Source organism: Rhinolophus sinicus, chromosome 11, assembly GCF_057876585.1.
Source record: "Rhinolophus sinicus isolate RSI-liver-muscle chromosome 11, RSI-T2T, whole genome shotgun sequence".
Taxonomy (NCBI): domain Eukaryota; kingdom Metazoa; phylum Chordata; class Mammalia; order Chiroptera; family Rhinolophidae; genus Rhinolophus; species Rhinolophus sinicus.
Window position 1 is genome coordinate 488,580 of NC_142511.1, and position 20,366 is coordinate 508,945.

The 20,366-nt window shown below is 61.9% G+C and overlaps 1 protein-coding gene across 3 annotated transcripts; it reads right to left on the reverse strand.

Moving 5' to 3' along the window:
- Window positions 1–749: 749 nt before the first annotated feature.
- On the reverse strand, window positions 750–20,360 carry OLFML2B (olfactomedin like 2B). Of its 3 annotated transcripts, XM_088801530.1 has the most exons (9): window positions 19,718–20,360; window positions 17,609–17,872; window positions 15,902–16,009; window positions 11,990–12,163; window positions 7,382–7,589; window positions 5,450–5,947; window positions 2,200–2,376; window positions 1,210–1,781; window positions 750–1,022 (listed from the first exon to the last, which is right to left on the reverse strand). In XM_088801530.1, exons 1-9 carry the CDS (start codon window positions 19,886–19,888, stop codon window positions 963–965), a joined length of 2,232 nt encoding a protein of 743 aa, XP_088657656.1. In that variant the 5' UTR covers window positions 19,889–20,360; the 3' UTR covers window positions 750–962. The 3 variants fall into 3 exon arrangements, with proteins under 3 accessions (XP_088657656.1, XP_019568550.3, XP_019568548.3); XM_019712991.3 differs by having other exon boundaries at window positions 750–1,781; window positions 5,450–5,944; XM_019712989.3 differs by having other exon boundaries at window positions 750–1,781; window positions 19,718–20,357.
- Between the last annotated feature and the right edge of the window lie 6 nt (window positions 20,361–20,366).

The window sequence follows — 20,366 nt, forward strand, 5'->3', positions numbered from 1 at the left end:
GGTTTAGCCGTGGGCTCTCCAGCAGCTAGTGTGAGAGACGTGATGGGTCACACAAAGCATGTGGAAACTGAACTCGGGAAGACGGAGTCCTACTTTAGATCCATTAGTGAGGGGTGTGGGGGGCACGCCAGGCAGCGGCTGCTCCCTACATGGGTGGGGGCAGGAGGACAGTGTGGCTGCCCACAGGAGTCATTTTGTGTCCCCCGTCTGGTGTGGTGTGGAGGACGGGGCTGGGCCATGCTCGGGAGGGGCTGTGGTCTCCCCGGCCTGTCCAGGACCGGCCCTTCCTGGAGGGGAAGTGGAAGGCCAGCCTGGCTGCGTGAATGTCCAGGGGAGGAGAGGATCGTGGGGACAGAGGCTGATGGATCGCTAGGTTGGTGGCAAGCGTCAGGAGGGGCGGGGACTAGGTCACATCACTCAGCTTTGCGTGTCAGCAGTGCTGAGTGCCAGGCAGCTTGAAGGAGCCTCCCACATCTTGGGTAAAATGACCAGAGAAAAGCCAAGCGGCAGGGAGGCTGGTGTGACAGCGGGAGAGGAGTGAAGAGACCAGGGCTGCCAAGTCAGTGAGCAGTTCAGGCTCAGCCCCCCACACACACAAGAAGGCCTCCCCCAGCCCCCAACCCCCAGGAGGGACGGGAGCCCTTTGGGCAGAGGTCAGGGCCACACGGTTCTGTGCAGCACAGACCACGCCCATTCCTGGCCGGGGTCCAGCTCTGGCCAGATCAGCGCCACGCAAAAAAGCATGTGGGTGATTTTAAATTTCTTCTTTATTAAAAAAGCATTTTTCTGGGTTTTTAAAACTTCTCCAGCACATCATTTTTCCCTGCCCCTTAGCTTTCCTTCTTGCCTCCTTCAGCCCTGCTCCCTGTGCCTCTGCCGGGTGGAAACCTTTGCTGCGCGCAGACCCGGGGGCCGAGGGCACCAGGCTGGGGGGAAGGTGGTCACTGGTCAAGAGGACAAGTTCATTTGCACAAAAAGACAGACCGTGGAGGATGAACCAGCACATACACGTACGGGTTGATCTACAACCCACATAAAAAAAATAGACCCAGTTGTCCTTTTACATTATACAAAATAATATAGATTTTCTGGACAGCACGCACCCATCCGCACACGCACACGCACGCACACGCACGCACACGCGGTGCCGGGCCCCTCGCACGTCCGCGCGCGCCGGCGTCAGTAGGCGAAGATGACGTGGTAGGTGACCTGGTGGCCGTTGTCCCAGGCGTACAGCAGCCGGTCCCTGGGGTTGTAGTCCACCTGCGTGGTGTAGGCGTACTCGCTCTCGAACAGCAGGCGCGGCACGATCTGCGTGTGCGTGTGCGTGTCGAAGGCGTAGGCGATGCTGGCGTTGCGCTGGCTGCGGCTGTCCACCGCGTACAGGACGCCGCAGATGACGAAGCCGTTGCCGTACAGGCGCCGCCGCAGCCCCGTGCGCCACGTGGTCTCCTTGCGCGTGCTCAGGTCGGCGGCGTTGAGCTTGCTCAGCACCATGACCTCCTGGCTGAAGCCCGCGTCGTCCAGGGCCGCGTAGATGAGCCACAGGCCGTTCTCGTCCACGGCGAAGTCCACGTCCGAGCGGCCCTGCCAGCTCCAGGGCGCGGCCTCCTCGTAGGCCGCGTCGTGCAGCGTGGCCCAGGCGGCCACGTAGCGCTGGCGCAGGTCGTACTTGATGATGTCGCGGGTGAAGGCGCGGTTGTAGTAGAAGGCGCCGCCGTGCACCACGTGGCCCGTGCCCACCCAGCTGTAGGGCAGCTTGTAGGAGTTGCTCCACCGGCCTGCGGGGTGACAAGGGGCAGCCCCGGTGCTCAGGCCCGCCGTCCGCAGCCCGCGTCTGCCTCCGGGCTCCCCCACTTTCTGCACCCAGCATCCTCGCCTGTCACATAGAAATAACCCCTCCCACTCGCCCCACGGAGCTGCCCCAAGGACACAGGGGCTACCCCACGTGAGCCGTCAGGACCACGGGAAAGGGACCGGTTCCCTACAGTCTCGGGTCCAACTCCAGGCCATCGCACGTCCCCGGGCTGGGAAGCGGGGCAGAGCTCAGAGATGGGAGAGCAGACCATGTGAGGGGGTGTGGACGGTGGGTGTCCTGCTCCAGGGAACGTCCTGTCACCACCCAGAGACCTGGCCGTGACTAGGGCAGAGGACAGTGGGGAGGGAAGGACGGACGGCCCCGGGGACCCACACACGCACCCTGTTTGAAGTTCTCCAGGTTCCGGAACTCCACCAGGGTGTTGCCATAGTAATAATTGGTGACATAGATCCGTTCGTCCTTGGCCAGGGCGTCCTTCATCCAGGCGCCTTCGTTCCGCCCGTAGGTGTTCTGGGTGGTGGGCCCGGTGATGGTGGAGAGGGTGTCTTTGCATCTTCCTGAGGGAAAGGGGGGTGGAGAGGTTGGGATGATGGAAGAAGTACCCCCAGGTCTCTGCTGGCTCCCCCACCTGGAGACTGAACTCCTGGGCAGGTCCAACAGCCCCGTGAAACCTGAGCCCAGACATGTCTCAGCATTGGTGCTGCCTCTCATCCATCCTACACTCGGCTCCATCCTGACGCCGTCCTGAGCCACCGTCACCACCATGCTTTGCTCCTCCTGCCTCTGACTTCCCAACCCTACTGACCTGTCCCCACGGATCACAGCTCCGATTCCTTTTCTGACATCACATCCAGCTCCCACCGTGAATGCTCCCGCTATGAATGCACTTTCTTACAGGACACTTCCTCTTCCATCTCCGCATTGCCAGCCCCCACACCGAGGCACAAGCAGAACTTCTGAAACTGGGTATGACCAGAGGTGAGGACGCTGCAGGTGTGACCAGGAACTTGGAGCTCCACCAGCTCCTGAGGGGCCCCGAGGGGCTTGGTCCAGGCTGTCTGGGGCCCACGCCACTCACGGAGACCAGCCCTGACTGAGCAGTGAGTATTCATGCCCCCGAGGCCAGCTGCCAGGTCCTAGAGAGCTGTCTTCAAGGCTGTGTCCCCATGACTGCTGTCAGCAGGATGTCAGGGCCCCGTCTGGGGAACTGGAGGAGCAGGGAGCTTGCTCTGGCTGTGGGCACCTCCTTCTAAGGTCAAGTCTGCCTTAGTGGCACCGAACTCAGCAGTGTCCTGCGTGCTCTTGGCGAGACCTGCTGCCAGCAGGTTGGGCTCTAGGCCAGGTCGAAAGCCTGCAATGCTTATATGCAAAGTTTTCATTGCACAGGGCCCTGAATGACATTGAAACCACGCGTGACCTCAGGGCACGTGCCCTTCCTGTCTTGCATTAGTGGGTTTTGGAGGAGGGGAGAAGCGAATGGAGGGGGCAGTGGAATCCAGCTCTTACAGCTCCAACGCCCCTCCTGGTGACTGGCACCAGCGCAATGCCCCCCACCTGCCACCAAGCCTGGGGCACAGACGGGCGAGAGTGAGCAAAATGATTGGTCCCTGACATTCACCCACCACTGAGGAACGGGGGCCTTCAGCCCAGATTTGGGGTTCTCTAAATTCCAGGCCACCCCATTTCCAGATTGTTTTCATCTGTTGGCATCTGTTCTCTCCCCCACCCATCAGTGGTGTAGGAAGGAGCCCAAGCTGGCAGAGGGATGGACATGGTTTCGCTGGCAGGCCCCCGTCAGGTGCAGTTGGCAGGGTCCTGGTAGCTCTGTGGAGTTGACTAGGTCCTGGTCTGTAGTGGGGAGGGATTGGGACTGTAAGATACAACAGAAGCTGCCAGTCAAAGCCCCCTCCCCCGCCTGCGCTCTGCAGGAAAACCTGTCATTCCTGGAGCTGAGGCGAGCCCTGCGTGCCATCCCCAGCAAGGGACGTTTCTAATGTGCCCCTTCACCTGGCACAGAGGCACCCCCAGCTGTGCGCTATACTCCTGGTGTCTTGTGGGCTCTGGTCCTTCTCATGCAAGGACACCTCCTTTCTTGGCCCCAACTAATTGTTCTTCCCCCTTCGAGACAGCGAGGTCAGTGTCTTTCCAGAGGGGAGTCTGTCTGACCCCGAGCTGAAGTGACGCTCACATGTCACATAGGAGCTTGCGCTCAGTCCTGTCCTTCACCTGACACCCGAATGTTGTTCCTTCTTGGGACACTCTTGCGCCTTTCAGAATTCAGTCCCGACAGTCATCCCCTCCACCAGGCGCCTGGCTCCGTACCCCCCACCACGTGTCCCAGTGTGTGTCCCCCCGGCCACCCCGACTCCTGCTGTCGGCCCTGCCTGGGGCGTCCTCGCTGCCCCGGGAGCTGGTGACCTCACACATCCGCCACCCTTGGCCTGTGCTCGGCCACCTCAGCACCCCCTGACCCCCTCATCTTGCATTACTGAAGGCCCCAGAGGTTTGGGAGCACTGGGGCGGGGAGGCTGCCTGTCGAGTGACTCAGGGTGTGACGGGGACAGTTCCTGGTCCTGAGTCTGGGCGCTGTGGAGACTCTGGCCAGCACTGCCCGTGACAGCAGCCCTGACACGCCACACAGCCGGCAGGCCACCCCAGGCCCATAGCCCTGCCCCGCCGGGTGCTTTGTGGAGAGACATTCTTCCCAGGTGGCGGTATCTCCTGGCTTCAGCTGTGACAGGGGCTCTCCCTGCTGTTGCCATGCTGACTGTCCCCTGCCTGCGCCTCCCCACCCCCGCCCGACCCCACCAGCCCTTCTAAACCACAGCAGGAACTGCCACCTTGCACATCTGGGACTCCTCGGATGTGTGGCACAGCTGCTGGTCTCAGGAGCGTGTTGTGGGGAGCTGGCTGCCATCACTGCCGGCATCTACCCTCACCCCTGGCCCAGAGCTAGGCTTCAGCCAAGCACTGTTCAAACAACCAAAAGGTACTTCTGATTGACCTTTTTCTGGACTCTTTCTGAGGATAATGGTGCACACCTGGGGAGACGTTTAGAACCGTGGGGTAGGCTGTTCCTTCTAAAAGGAGCCCCCTTAAAACCATGTCTCAATTGCCACAGTCAAACTGCCAGATTCATTAAGCAGCAAGCGAGCTTACGGGCAGTGCACCAGGGCCGTGTCCATTTCAGCCAAACGACCGTTACTGACCTGACGACGGTGACCTGGCCACTCCCCTGCTCCCCTCTTCTGTCCTGGGGTTTCCCCCAAGAGGAGCTCCTTTGATTTTGTGACCTGGCAAACTTGCTGCAGAGGACGTAACTCGGTCAGCACCGTGTACCCACCCCCATGGAGAAGCCGGGCGCCGTCAGTCAAATGCCCGTGACACTGACGAGCGAAGAGGAGGTCTCAGCTCTGTGGATTCATAACATTTTAGAAGGTGCTTCCCACTCTTGTCACTGGCACATTTTGAAAACAGAAACCCTGGACGTTAAAACTGACCACTGGTCAAAGGCGGAACTCCACTTGCCTGTGAAGACGTCTGCCCAAGCCCCTCCGTCTCCCTCAGTGTTTCCATTCTCAGCCCTTTACCTGCGCAGACCGGAGGCCAGGCCAGGTACAGTGCACTCACCTATGACGTTCCGGATGCCATCTTCCTCCTCGGGGCTCAGGGTGGGGCTGGTGGGGGCTGTGCCCCGCCTGGCAGTGGCGTCTGTGCTGACTGTGGTGGGGGGCACTGGGGCCAAGTGTGCGCTCTCCAGAAATGTGTCCTCAGGAGCCACTGGCAGAGAAGCTGGGGTGGGAGGTGGCTGGGCCGCCCTGGTGGCCACAGTGGTGGCTGGTGCCTGAGGGGCAGCTGTAAGGTCTGCCTCCCCCAGGGGCTCTGGAATCAGGGTTGGCAGTGGTGTTGGCGATTGTTCAACTGAGGTGGAGACAGTCGGGGTGGGGGTACGGGGGGCCGAGGGAGAGGCCTCCGGCTGTGCTGAGGGCAGGGCTGTGGCCTCGGTGCCCACGTCTGTGGTCACAGCAGCGCCATGGCGGGTGGCACTGGTCAGCAGGTCGTTGTGTCTCAGGAGCTGATCTTCAATCAACAAATCCACTCCGCTGTCGCCGCTGAAAAACTCGTCTTCTGGGGAACAAGCACAGGGCCGTGTGTGGCTCGGGGACAACAGCCTTTAGATGACCCAGAGCAGGCGATTCATTGCGGGCTCGTTCCCCTGTGGGATGCCTGACTCAGACATGGAGCCCGGCTCGGGTTAGACCAGGGTGGAGGGGCACGGAGGGAGGAAAGCTCCCAGGAGCCACTGCTTCGCCCCACTGGGGACTCGGGCCACTGGGGTCTGCGGCCCTAGGCTTGGGAGCCTGGGAAGAGGTCAGTCACCGTCCACCCATCACTGAGCAGAAATTAGGGAGCAGGCTCAGTGTGAGCAAAGCAAAGATGGCCTCACGGCACGTCTGTCAAGAGGTGGAGACACTGACAGCACAGACGGGGGTGACGGACGCCGTGGTCAGGGCGGACTGGGGGGTGGTGGTGCAGACATGCAAAGGCTGAAGGCGCTGAGGGACTTGGCCAAGCGGCTATGGAAGGGTGTCGGGGAGACAGACAGCAGCCGTGCAGAGGCCCTGAGGTGGGAACGTGCCCGTCGGGCTGAGGGCAGCGAGGCCGGTGTGGACGGAGCGCAGGGTGCGAGGGGAGAGTGACAGGTGAGGGCAGAGGGAGCATGGGAGCTGGTCGTGGGGGGCGTGGCGCTGAGCGTGGGCTTCCCTTTTTATTCTGCGTGAAAGGGGGTGAAGTTGGGGGTCAGAGAAGGAAAATGAGGAAGCAGTGATTTCCTAGAGCAGACACAGAGGTCCAGCCACAGAAGAACTAATAGGGAAATTGGTAAATTCCATCTGCTCGGCAAAGACACCTCAAAGGAACTGAAAACGCAGACCACAGGCCGGGAGAAAGTGTCGGCCACACGCGTGACTGACAGGCACGCAATGAATGGCCCTAGAACGTGCAGGAAGCCTCCCACAAACCAAAGGCGAGAAAAGACAATGGACATGGTTGGGTTACGGATGGGCAGAGGGATTCTGGCAGCGACGGGGTGGGCCTGACTTAGGAGGCCGAGGGGGAGGGCCGGGGAGGGGAGCCGGCTTTCTGGGGTGCTGGCAGGGGTGTGGAGGGAGAGATGAAGCAGCGGTGGGGGCATCTCTGCCAAGTCACGAAAATGGGGAGGGGTGGTGAGTCTCGGTCAAGAGGCCCAGGAGTGAAGGGACAGCTGGAGGCACCCGTGAGCTGCCCCCACCCAAGCCTCAGTTTCTTCGTCTGCCCGGAGAGCCCTCGGGTCCCCCAGCTCTGTCGGGTGGCCTTCTGCAAGCCCAGAGAGGCCAGGGACCTGGCCCAGGCCACTCAGCAAGTGGGGAGGAAATGCAGCAAAACCTGGTGATGGCGTCTCAGGGAAGTCTCAGGTGACAGCGGTGGGCGTCACAGCAGTGAGCACACTGCAGGGGGCCTGTGGTCACCGCTCAGCAGTGGCTGCCCCCACCCGCCCCTGGGAGGCACCGAGACCCCACTCACGCTGCTCTTCCGTGTCGTCCTCCTCAGGATCCTTGGCTTTGTAGTAGGTGACACCCCGAATGACGGTGGGTTGGGAGGCTGGCCGGCCCCTCAGGTGGACCTGTCTGTGCAGCGGCCGCAGCGGTTTCAGCACGGCGGGCGGCGCCAGGGGCCCAAGGGAGCGGACGCCCTGGGACTCGGTCTCCTCCTGTAGAAGTCGCTCCTCATACTGCTCAGAGGGGACAGAGGCGGAGGCAGGTCACCCTCCGAGAGGCCAGGCAGGCCACACAGGGACAGGCCATCCCAGGGCACCTCCTCGGGGCCAGGCAGCTTCTGTGGCCTTACATGTGCTCACTGATTTAACCTCGTCCCGGCCACGGGGGAGGAGACCAAGCCACAGAGGGCGTACAAATTGCCTGAGGCCCCACAGCGGGTCAGTGGTAGACACAGGGTTTGAACCCCGTCAGTCGGGCCAGAATCTGCAGGTCCCCTCTCAGCCCTGGCCTAGTGATGCTGGGTGACAGGTCTGGTGGTCGCCAGCGTGGTCAGGCTGGGACACGAAACCTGGGGACCAAGACACATAGCCTGAAAGAAGCACTTCCGCCATCAGAAGGGACTGTCCCAACCCGCCCCTGCATCCAGAAGTAAGCCCCACGTCCTTGGCCTGGCGCTGTGGGCCCGGCTGGCACCTTCCACCCTGTCCTGCCTGCCCAGTCCCCCATCTCGTCACGGGTCTCCTGCCTCTTGCCGTCTTGAACTCTGGGCCAGGCTCCGACCTCTCTGTCTGGAAGGCCACTCTGTCTCCCCAGGCGACTGCTGTTGAAATCTCCCCGCTTATCCAGGCCGAGGACACGCTCCCCACCGTCTCGCTCAGAACTGCACTCCTGCCCCCCTCACGCTGTGCTGTGTGGCACTGCTCACGGGCCACCCAAGTCCCATCTCCGTCTCCTCACTGGTGGGAAAGTGGTTTGTGGCAGTGCTCGGGGCACCGAGTTCTGGCCAGCGGTGGGGACAGCTTTTGGACAAGGTCCTTACAGGGGGGCTGACTCAGTGGAAGGCGTCTTGCTCTCTTTCTCATTTCTCTGGCCTGAGATGTGGACAAGAGGGCTGGAGCTGAGCAGCCACCATGTGACCTGAGGGCACTCAGGGTGGAGCTCACTAGGGAGTTCTTGCCGCTAACGACACCCACCCTGGACCAATCCACCAGAGCTCCGGGAGAAGGAACAGCCGCCCCGCTTGTGCACACTGGACCCCACTCACTGCCGAACACGCCTGATGGATACAGGTCTGCACGCATCACAGCCCCTCCCCCGCCTGCCTCCCACGGGCATCATGTAAGGATGTTGTCTGGACTGTGACCCCCTAGGGCGGCAGAGACCCCCTTCGTTGATCTCTGATCCCCTGGGTGGATGTTCCTCGTATCTGTTAAGTTTTGAATCATAACAATTCTCCAGGAGCTGTCTGCATCTGTGACTGGCTCCGACATCCTGTCAGATCAAACGATGCCCCTTGGAAAGAAAGCCTCTGTCCCCAGATGCCTGGTGCCCTGAGGGGCACAGCAAGACCTCTGCGGTCACTAAATGCTCGCTGGCAGGGACCCAGCCACCGTGGCCAGCTTTGCACAGGAAGAAGCACGTCAGGCTCCAGGGGTGACCTTTAAAGTCTGGCCTGGAGGAAACACGGAGCCCTCGTTCCCAACCAGCCACACCCCCGAGTCTGCTCTGGTTTTCCCGTGACGAGAGACTTTATCCAGATGGCACAACAGACATGCGTTCCTGGCACCCAGCTCACAATGGAGACTGAGACCTGGAAGGCAGGGGACACCTTTCTGCCAGCGTCCCCTGGCTGGGGCCTGTGAGCCGCCCAGAAGAACCCAGTAGACGTGCCCTGGGCACCCGTCCCCACTCCTGCCGCCCTTCCCGTTTCTAGCTGGTGAGGTGACCTTCGGCTGGTGGTGGTGATGCTGCGGCAAGCACCCATTAAAGTCAGACATGTCCCTTTATACTGTTTCAACCCCTGCAACACCGGGCAAGGTCGACACTATCCACATTTCCTAGATGAGGAGAGAGGCTCAGAGTCATGGAGCAATTTGGTTGAAGGGCAGTTGATTTAAGTGGCTGGACGGGCACTTAGGAAGTCGCAGGGCCATTACGTAGGCCCAGGGCTGCCCGCCTTCGGAGGCTGTGCTCTTCCTGACGGTCAGCCGTGGAGCCCACAGCTGTGACCACGGGACTGGCTCGTGCCCCATCCAAAACCTCGTCGACATGCCCTGGTCTGCAGGGCCGTGGTCTGGCTGCTGCCCAGCAGGCCTGGGGACCCCTCATTTCCCGCTGGAAAGAGCTGCCTGGGAGGCTGACAAGATGCCCCGCCCTCGACTCAGACGCCATCTAACTGCTGGACGCTGGTGTTCCTCTGTTTTGCCACAGCAGCTTGTCATTTCTTCATGGCAAACCCCAGGAACTGTCTTTAATCCCAGGCTCTCAGGGATGGGCGGGGCTCAGCTCTTCCTCAGCCAAGGGGGTGGGGGAGGACAGCACTCAGCCCGTGCCCGAGAACTCACCTCACCAGGGACAGCTGTGTGGGCGGCAGTGGCCCCACAAGCTTTGATCCTCTGTTAGGCCTAGGGTCTGTTGTTTGACGTCCACTCCTGGCTCCCACTGTCCCCACTCCCAGCCTGCCCCCAGAGCCCCTTGCCAACCCTCCAGGCAAGGACCTTCTGGGGGAGAGGCCTCTAGCAACTGCCACCCACCATTCTGAGAAACCTTGGTACCACCTACAAGAACCCTGAAAACAACCAAACCCAGATGCCCCCTTTGCCCCCTGTCATCGTGGGGTTCCCTCCAGGGACAGAGGGACAACAGGGAGGGGAAGAGCCCAGCCTTGGGCCCCTTCTGGGCCTGGCTCTGCCCCCCACCCTGGGCTGGGAGATTCTGCTAATGTCAGCAGTGTGACAACTGGGGACCTCAGAGGGAAAGGGCTTTGCTGAGCAAGGAGAACAAGATTGGTTTGGTTTGCTGTTAGCCCTCGGAAATCTGAGCTGGGAAGTTTGAGCTGAACACACCACATAATGTGTCATTGAGACGAGGGTGGCGCTCAAGCCAGAGGGCAGGGAGCACGGGTGCCACTGGATGGGCTGCGACGGGGCCGTTCGGCCCCTGTGGGATGCGTGGGGCTTCCAGGTCCCCTGCAGCCCGAGTGACTGTGGCTCTTTGGTGTATCCGCCCTGCTCAGGGGTGGCCCACCAAGGAGACTAAACACATGCCCAGTAGCTGGCACATGAGGACACTCAAAATGGGAACACACACTCTTTGAAGGAATGTGTTTCCCAAAGCATAAAAGTAGCCATCACGGGGAAGGCCAGACAATGACTGGCCATCCTTGTGTGGGGTTTCTGGTTGTGGACCGGTTTGCTGGGCAGGTGCTAGCATCACACTGTCTTCAGCAGACCGGCTTGCTGTCCTGCCTCCGGGTCCCAGCGGCCCCCAGACTGCAGCGCCATCACCTGCGGAGCATGTCTGCCCAGAACCAGGCCACGTGCTTCTTCACTGACCCCAGGTCTCAGTGACGGAGGCCAGACTCCCATGGGGCAATGCCATCACCCCTTTCCACAGCTGCCGCACAACAGTTGCAGGGCCCTGGCTGTCCCTGTCCTAGGCCCTGCCCCACGAATCCCTGCGCACTGCTCCAGGGCAGGGGAACCCTGGGGCCCACCTGGACTCTGCCCACCACCCCCCGTGGGGCCTCCTCACTGCTGCCCCCTGGTGGCCAGGCGCCGTCACCACCACCTGCACACCTGCTCGCTGGTGTGTCCGCGTTCTTGCAAGTCCTGCCACCAAAAGTACCGTTTCCCCCACTCCTGGGCTAGCTCCCAAATTAACGCTAGTTTCTTGGACATCGACTTAGGGGATAATCCAACAGGTAGAATCGTAACACACTGAACTATCGGCGCATAAACGCAACTTAGTAACTGGAGCCAAAGGAAACGGGCGCCAAATGGGGAGGTACTTTGAAGCACGTAGGTGTTTTGGCCTCGCTCCAGCCCCATTAGACACTGGCCGGTTCACGCACGGTGACGTCGTGCTCGGGACGCAGCGGGGTTGGAGAGTCCCTGCCACCACGTCCCGGCGGCCGAGCAAGGGCGACCGCGAGCGTGCCTGCGTCTGTCTGCTCATCTGCGAAGGGAGGTACCGGCCTCTGCCCGCACCCTGGCGCCGTCCGCGTGGGTAGTGACCACAGCGCAGTGCGCTCTAAACTCCCTGTAAATAGGCCACGTGGCTCACCCACCGTTTCCAGACTGGGGCACTTTTGAGGGCGGACGGGCTGTGAATAATTATGCCCGGACAGTGGGAGTGAGCAGGACGGTCCCTTACAGGTGACCACGTGTCCTCCTTCCAAGCGCCTGGGGTGCTCACTGAGGCGGGACGAGAGGAACGGAAACACCGGGCCGGAGTGCAGTGCCGGCGTCACACCTGCTCCCTGACCTCAGTGTTGGGTCAAGGGGTCAGCCTCACCCCATGAAACCCCAGGTGACCCGCGCAGGTGTCCCACGCATGAGGTGGGGCCAGGCCAGGGAGGGGCTCGGAGCCGGGGCTGGGGGCGAGCGCGGTGCGGTGCGGGGCCGGGCGGTACCTGTCGGTGCGCGTAAGCGGCCGCCGCGTCCCTCTGCAGGGCCGCGCGCATGTCCGGGGCGCCGTCCGCGCTGCGGGAGCAGTTCTCTCTGCCTCGCTTGCTCATCTCAGTTCGAATTTCCTCCATGTCCTCTTTGATTCGCTCGTTTTCCTTGGTGAGGTTTTTAGAAACTTCCTGAGAAGAGAAAAAAAATTAAGAAGAGGACCCAGTAAGGGGCTCTGAAGAGAAGCAGATGGCAGCCCCGCCGGACAGGCCGAGACTCCGGCCACGAAGCGACTGGGGTGTGTCTGGCCCTGTGCTGAGGACGGGTCCCGGGTCCCAGGTCCTCTGGGCAGCGTGGCTCCAGCGTGTCCCCCTGCTGGAAGCACTGCCCACCACCACCCAGTTTTCCCGATAACCTGTGTGTCTAAGGTTGAACGTGGCCGAAATGAAGGCCCTAAATATGCCTGGGCTTCTGGTCCTGGGGCGGGGAGATGACAGCTGTCGGGGGAGGGCCCGCACTGCAGGACAAAGGTGACTGGCCACGCCAGGTTCTGTGAGTGGCACCTATGAGGCTTCCTGAGCTCAGAGTGAGGGCATGGACTTGGGCACAGAGGTGGCGTCCTGCAGAAGGGGAACGCCGTGTGGGGTCTGTCGGCCAGCTCAGTGGAGCCCTTTCTCCTCAAGTAATTTTTGAGATGTTTGCTATTCTGAGATCTAACATCGTCCGGCGTTGGCTCCGTCCCAGGGTTTCTGACTTTACATGCCATGCTCCCTCTGGGTCCTGTTTAGGAGGGTGGTGGGCAGCAGGGGGGTCAGGGCCAGGTGCCTCTGCTTTCCATCTTTAATGGACAGACAGGAAGTGGAGCCGCTCGGAGGCTGCCAGGCATAGCCCACAGCCTGGCAAGATGCTGCTACGTCCTGCGTCCTAGACGGGAGCCCCGATGACTCAGAGCTGGGGGTATGCATATGTCCAGGCTGGCGGTGACACCGGACGCTGCGGCTCTGGTGCCCACAGAGCCCCCTCGGTCTTGTTAGAGCACTGGTTCCAGGCTCCAGAACCGCTGGCTGTGCCCCTTCATCGCACTGGGCAGGCTGGGCGTGTCCCGTGGCCTCAGGCCGTGCCAGCCTGTCCAGATCGCAGAGTTAACTGTGAGAACTGAAGCCCATGCCAGAGACATCTCAGGACGGCCCAGACGAGCGGTCACTCCTGACGGTTCTCGGGAGCAGCCAAGTGCCAGCGTTAGGAGCAGGGATTCTGGGGATGGTTTGTTTCATATCCCAGTGCTGCTCTTGCAAGATCTGTGACCTTGGGCAAGTCACTAAGTCCCTGTGCCTCAGTGTGCCCACGTGTGAAATGGGGACAATACCAGCACCCTCCCTGTGGGTCGTTATGGGGAGTAAAGGGGTTCATGTGAGAGGACGTGCAGGGCACAGGCTAAGTGGCTGGGAGTTTTCACAGGAGACAGCTGGAATGGGCCCGGAACTCGCGTCTCGCCTTTCACTTCACAGATGAGGGAACTGAGGCCCAGGGCAAGGCTGTGACTGGCTCACGGTCATTTAGATCAACTGGCAGGGCTGAACCCGGCCTGTGCTTCCTGAGTGCACTAGCCATGGCTCTCCAGCTGCAGCCAGGACGTCAGAGGGGACAGGGCATGCACATAGGAAGGCATGGAGACGTCAGAGCCCTGCAAAACCTGCCGGCCGCTCAGTGTGGGCTGAGGCCAGCAGGAGCTGGTGAGACATGCAGGAGCTCAGGCCCCACCCGGACCTGTGGGTGAGCTGCCTTTAACAAGACCCAGGTGAGCCCCAGGTGATCTGCGTGTGTGGGGCGGAGCGTCTGATGCGCAGGAAGTGGGAGTGGCTTCAGGAGAGGCCATGGGAGTGAGAGGCTGCTTTACAGGCGCCGGGGCTTTCGGGGGCCCTGGCGGGACCCAGCGCTTCTGTGGGTCCCTGAGCAGCTGCTGAGAACCGCGGCCCAGCGTCCCCCTGGTTCGAAGTGTTCCTTCGCTACTAATGCATTCAGTTCAGGGGCCAGTTGGAAGCCAGGCCGACAAGGACCCTTCTGTGGTGATGACCAGCCTCCATGAGGAGACGTCAGCGAGAAACGAGGAATGAGACAGCATCTGCCAGTGACAAGTGCTGTGGAGGAGGTGAGTCAGGCTGCGTGACAGGTGCAGGGGCTGCCCTCAGCACGGTGCGTGACGTAGCTCGGGGGCCTGGGGTGTGTCCACTTCCGCTGCCCAGCAGACCCAGGCCTGCACTCTGGGTGACCCAGTGGCCTGGCCTAAGTAGCCTTATTACCCAAACAAGGCCCACCCAGTTCCTGAGTGGCTTGAAGGAGTTGGCACTGGCTGCGAGGCCCCTGGTGCGGGCAGCTCACGTAATCTGAGACCTTTTTGGGGTCTCCGAGGAGCCAGTGTTTTGGGTTTGCACAGAGGAGGGCAGGAGGCAGGCCCGGCGAGAGCCCTGAGTAAACACCAGGCTGGCGGGGCATCACCCACCGGCCGCCATGTGCTCCCGTCCTTGGGCCCCACTCACCCGCACCCTGGGGGCAGGCCTTGCAGGCCCCCCCTCACACCGAGGGCCTTTGCAGGCACTTCTCAGGGGCACAGAGGATGCCGCCCCCCCACCCCCCAGGCACTCTCCAGGGGCAGAAGGGCAAATCCTGTGACCTCATGCCTCAGGCTCGGCTCGGGACAGCTGCCGCAGTGGCAATACAGCCGGAAGGGCAAGTGCACACAGAGGAGGGAGAGAGGGAAATGGGGCAGCCACGGCGGTTGGAGACCTGGGGACTCTGTCATGAGTCCCTGGGGGAGGCTGGGCCAGGGGACCGAGAGGTGTTCACAGAGCAGGTGTCACGCGCTGGAGGGGCCTGCGCTGGGCATGGGGTTGCTGAGAGCAAGCCCACGATGCCAGATGGGGTCAGGGCCATAGGCACACGCAGGCGCCAGAGGGCTCGCTGGCTGGGGAGCCAGGCTTAGGAGGTTGGGGCACAACTTGAACGGGCCAGTGGGGGCAAGTGGGTGAAGCTGTCCCCTGGGTCCTGACTGCATCTGTACCGCGTCCAGCTGCTGTGTGTGCCTGGGTGAGAGTAAGCCAGAGACATTGGGGCCTGGGAAAGGTGACCAGGGTACAGAGCTTGGCAACCCTCAGTGGTCTTGTGTGTCCAGCTGGAGCAGGGGTGGGGTGTGGGGGGCCGTGCTGCTCAGAGACACTCAGACACCTGCAGGCGGAGACCACGCTAGCTGTAGCTGGACCAAACCACAGCCCCAGCCATGCGGCAGGCGTGGGCCCCACGTGACCTGTGGGCAGAGGGAGCAGACTTCCTGTGAGAGTGACACAAGCAAGTGTGGGGTCACTGGACCCAGTGGGATGGCTGGAGTCCAGCAGCTCGCCTCACCCTTCCCTCCTCCAAGCTCCCAGGACACAAGGACCAGGTGGCCGGGGACAGCTGACAGCTGTCTCCAGCCGGAAGCAGCTGGTGCTTAGGCGATCGGACAGGCTGACAGAACAGGCCACAGCTGACAGAGACGGGCCGGCCTGGTGTGGGGGCTGCCAGCTGCCACGTTCAGTCGCTCCCTCCCACAAATAGCCACTGAGCTCTAGCCCACATCAGTGCTGGCTGAGACCTGGGCAACAAGGTGACTTAGCCCCAGACCTCCGGTGAGGAAGGCCCACGGCACGGGGCTCAGCGCGTTGTTGTGTGGTTGGTTCTGTGTGGAAATAGAAGGTATTTACACTTACATTTCACTGACTCCCTTTGTCATCAACAGTTTACCTGCTTTTGGATGAGTGTTTCGTGTACATTTTTTCTTTCCAAAGAGCAGAATGGGTTACCTCTACTCAAGATACGTGCTTTCTGAAGAAGTATTGCGATGCACTCTGGGGCTCGAGCAAGAGAAAGACATGGAAAGCCCGCCCCGCCCTTACCTCCTCCAGCTGTCCCACCCGCCCCACCAGCCTGGTGGTGACGGAGTGCAGCTTCAGGAGGTCCAGGCCGTACAGCGCCCCTTCCAGCATGTCGATGACGGTGGAGAGCTGCGGGACAAGGGCAGGGTTAGTCCAGGGCTGACGACCGGGGCCGCCAGGAGGCCACCAGCCAGGGCCCGAGCAAGTGGGAGAACCTGCGAGAACAAGTGACGCTGTTTACACCGCTGATTAAGTCTGTCCCTTGCATGCACGTCTGTCTTCCCCACTGGACTGTGAGTCCCTTGAAAGCAGTGCCTACTTCGTCCCCATTTGTCAGCGTAGCACCTGCCCACAGCACGTGGTCTCTCCGTGCTCAGCAAGTGGCTTGTGAGCTTCAACGCCAGGCGGAAATGCTTCTGAACACTCAGCTCCATTGTCTACTGGAGGCCTGGGAGACATCACGTTTCCCCTTAGCGCCGAAAGCTAAACTGACCCCCGGGGAAAGGAGACCAGTGACCATGTCTGAGGTGGCACCCACCGCTCAGTTGCCCCAGTACGTCCTTCCTGCCAGTACGGAGCCGCTGGGACGAGGGTGGCTGTGGGGGTATCCGGGGCTGGCCGGGTACAGGCACTGTGGGCAGGTGACAGATGCCGAAACTGAGCTCCCTGCTGAGGGCCCATCCCAGCACAGTCTGCTGGGCACACTTCCCCTTCTCTGTCCCCCCCCACTCCTGGCCTTGCTGTCACGTGGAGGGTCCAGCTGTGAAACATGTGTTTGGAAGGTCTCTCCCTGGCTGGCGGAGGCAGCTGAACCCTGGGTAGGGGACACGGAAGGGTGTCTGGTCAGCATGCAGTGTGACGACATGCCGGTTCCTAGGACATGGTTCTGCCTGCCTGTTCCAGGAGCCCCAAGGGCCCGACCCTGTGACCCATGATAGAAAGTAGTTTCAGGCAGACCTGCGTCTCCGGGGGTGGCTGAGTCCCGGGACACTCACTGTCCACTTAAACACCAGTCTGCTGAAAGGGGTGTCGGTGACCACCAGTGGTGAGGGCGTGCCAGGCGCCAGCACACAGCAGCGCCTTCCACGGTCACTCATGGAGCCCCGAGCCTGGGTCAGCCATTGTCCTAGAGGGTCCTGCATACTGGCATCTCGGAGCAGCACAGGTAGATGTGACTCTGCACCTTCCAACGGGACTGAGGCCGGAAAGTTCAACATGTGGCAAGCAGTGCAGAGCTCGATTAGAACCCAAGTCTGACTCAGACCAAGCTGGTCCTACTGCCCCACGCTGCATGGGAAGGGGGACAGCAGGGCTCAGATGAGGCCCTGGCCACCTGCGGGGCCTCCCCACTTGTGCACCCCGCTCACAGGGTCACAGCGTGATGACTGTACCCCAGGCCCCACCTCCCGGGCTGAGGGGCTCCCTGCTCTGGCCCTCGCCTTGTTGGGTGCACATGGGGCCCTGGTTCTCCTGGAGAAGGGTGGCCCCAGGCCCATAAGGAGAGGTGGGTGCACTGGGCATCTCCCTCACACATCAGAGCTGAAGCGACCGGTTTGTCAGCTCATCAGCCGGGACCCACACACAGTCCTGGGGCCCGGGGCCCGACCTCCTCTAAAGGCCACAGCAGGTCCACCTGCTCCCGGCCCGCGACCCCAGCCCTGTTAGCCCATGTCCCTCGGGCACCCCTCCCGCATGGTGCTGCCCCTTCCCCCCCCGCCCAGGGCCCACCTTCAGGTCCCGGCTGTCGGCCTCCCGAAGCTTCTGGAGCCTGAAGTCCCCCTCACAGGGGTTGAGGGCAGATGGCGGAGCGATGCAGGCGCATTTGCAGGACGGCCCGGACGTGACTGTCTCCACCGTGTAGAAATCCTCCTTCCTGGCAGCCCCCTCGTTGACCCTCTGGCAGGCGTCTCGGCCCAGGGGCCTCACCACACACTTGCACTGGCAGTCGGAGCCCTCTGACACGGCCTTGACCTTGTCATAGTCTCCCAGCAACTGGACAGACAGAGAGGATGGTGGGCGTGTGAACATGGCCCCAGGGAAACGCTCCACCCACGGATGGAGCCCTCAGTGGCCTGAAGAGGCCATCACAGCACAGCCTGCCGACCGTGACATTCCTGAAGGCACCGCTTGTCTTAGGAAGCCGTGTACTCCTCTGGGCCCCAGCACCCTTCCAACGGTCCTGCCCACCCCAGAACCCAGGTGTAGACTAAAGGAGGAGAGAAAGGTGCCACTGCAGTGACCAATGCCACGGACAGAGCGCACCAGCCGGGCACCAGGCGGACTTCTCGGAGGAGGTGGTGTTTGATCTGGGCCTCGAAGGATGGGTTAGATTCGGGGAAAGGGAGCTGGGCGCACACAGGCCCAGAAATCAGGAAGGATCACTGAGATTAAGGCTTCATTTGGCTCCTCGAGCGGCTTCTGCACCTGAACCCCAGGCCCAAGCTAGGAGTGCGACCTGGCACACGTGCTGCAGTGTGAACCATCTCCCCCTGAGCCCTGCCTCCCAGCCCCCCGGGCAGGAAACACGGACGGCAGGCTTCCTGCAGCCACCCCTGGGCACTGGCTGCTTCCTCCTGTCCGACAGACCCTGACCCACCCCAAGCCTCAGTACGGACACGATTCCCTCCCACCATCCTGTCCTGACCCGGCAGGCAGGTACTGAGCATGTTGCCATGGAAACGTTCCTGGGATGCTGTCTGGGGGGAAAGAAGGCTTGTTGTGTTTTTCTGGCAAAAGTTGGGTTTCTTCTAACATTAATGGTGGTTTTAGGGCTGTTGTCAAACACAGAATGGCTCAGTGGACAAAGGTGTGGTGGTTTGGGGTGACTGACACGGCTGTCTGCCCCCCAAGGCTCGCCCCAAATCCCACCTGCCTGCGCTGAGGCCCGCTGGAGCCCTTCCTTCAGAGGTGCGGCTCTGGGAAGCTCTTGCTGACGGCTCTGGTGGGAGGTTGCAGGGGGTGCAGGGCGTGTATTGGCACAGTTATGAAGGGGGGGCCGAGGAGACTGGTGGCTGATAAGTGTCAAGTGGAGCCGGAAGGAGCCCTGTGCCACAGCTTGGCAGAGGTGCCGGCAGCGTGACACTGCGGGGACCTTGCTCAGCCATGCCCCTTCCTCAGTCTCATGGGGACAGCAGCGCACAGCATCGCGCCGGCTCTGGGGAGCACTAGACACTGTCCCTGATGGCCTCGGGGTCAGGGCTGAGCCTCGTCAGAAAGCCGGGCGCTGCCCACCCCCAGCGCCAGCTGTTCCAATCCCGTGTCCTTAACTGTAGCACTGGAATAGGGTGCACGAGGGTTGTCAGATAAACAAGTCTTTTGTAAAGGGACACTTTACAGAGCTGTCCCTGTCAGCTGTCACTCGCCCCCTGCTGACCATCAGCCAGACCTGGTGGACCCACATGTCCACTCTTCCTCCCCAATCAGGGGGTCTTGTCCCCAGCCCCTCTGGTCGGCGTCCCGTCACATTCACCCCGTGCTTCTCCTGGGAGGCTCACTGCTGCCATGAACCTCTTCCCATGGGGCGCACCATCCTCCCCCCCCCATCCTGCCAGCGTTAACGTCCCATTCTGACAGCCACACACACCAGAGATGGCCCTACTTTCCACAGCCCTGAACCAAAACTCTTTGAGTATTTCCCATTTCGTCTCTGCTTTCTCCTGATTCCATCAGCTGGAAAGACCTGGTGCCTGAGAGGACGGTTCATGTCCCTTCCCCTAAGAAAACGCTCCAATAAGTGAAAAGCCAGCGAGTGCCCTTCCCTCGGGCGCTGTCGGCGAAAGCCACCTCTCCTCTGGCCCCCACCCGGATGGGCGGCGGGCGGCGGGGACCTCAGCCTACCTGAGATAACACATTCTCCTGGTTGTCCGCCTCGTTCTGCAGCGTCTCGTCCGTAGGAGCGCCGGTCTGCGTGCCCGGGGTCTCGCTGGTCCCTTTGGGGTCAAGGCCAGACACGCAGCCGGGAGCCACACCCAGAGCCAGGCACAGAACCAGCAGCAGGAGCCTGGCCATGAGGGCGCGACAAGAGGGGTCTCTGCCCCCTGGGAGAACGGCAGGGGTCGGCAGGGTCCCGTCCGGGCAAAGAGTGAGGCGAGGGGGAGTCTCGGCCTGAGCCCGAGGGTGGCCGCTCAGAACGCCGTCTCCCGCTGGGCGCGGCCGAGCGAGGCAGGCGGGTGCGCCCCGGGGACCCTGGTCATCTCCTTCCCGGCGTGAGCAGCCCTGACTGTGGGCCAGCGGAAGGAGGAGGTGGCACGGCCGCCGAGCGCGCTGTCCTCCGCAGAAGGCTCTGGTGGAAGCAGGGGGTCCGGCAGAAGTGGTGGTGCGCGTCGGGCTGGCGGGTGGTGGGGCGCCTGCGGCCGCCCGGGGAGCCTGGGGCTCAGGGCGCACGGGACGGGCTCGGGCTGCTGGGCGCGGGCGCAGCCGAGCGCTTGCAGAGGGAGGGCGGAGCCTCTATTGTGCCGGCCGCCGAGGTGCAGCCAGTGACAGCGCG

Excerpts from the sequence above, each read along its gene's own strand:
- OLFML2B (XM_088801530.1), bottom strand. The coding sequence starts at position 19,888 with ATGGCCAGGCTCCTGCTGCTGGTTCTGTGCCTGGCTCTGGGTGTGGCT. Across the intron at positions 16,010-17,608 it reads CCGACAGCCGGGACCTGAAG|CTCTCCACCGTCATCGACAT; the intron begins GTGGGCCCTGGG and ends CTTGTCCCGCAG. Across the intron at positions 1,782-2,199 it reads CCTGGAGAACTTCAAACAGG|GCCGGTGGAGCAACTCCTAC; the intron begins GTGCGTGTGTGG and ends GTCACCCCGCAG.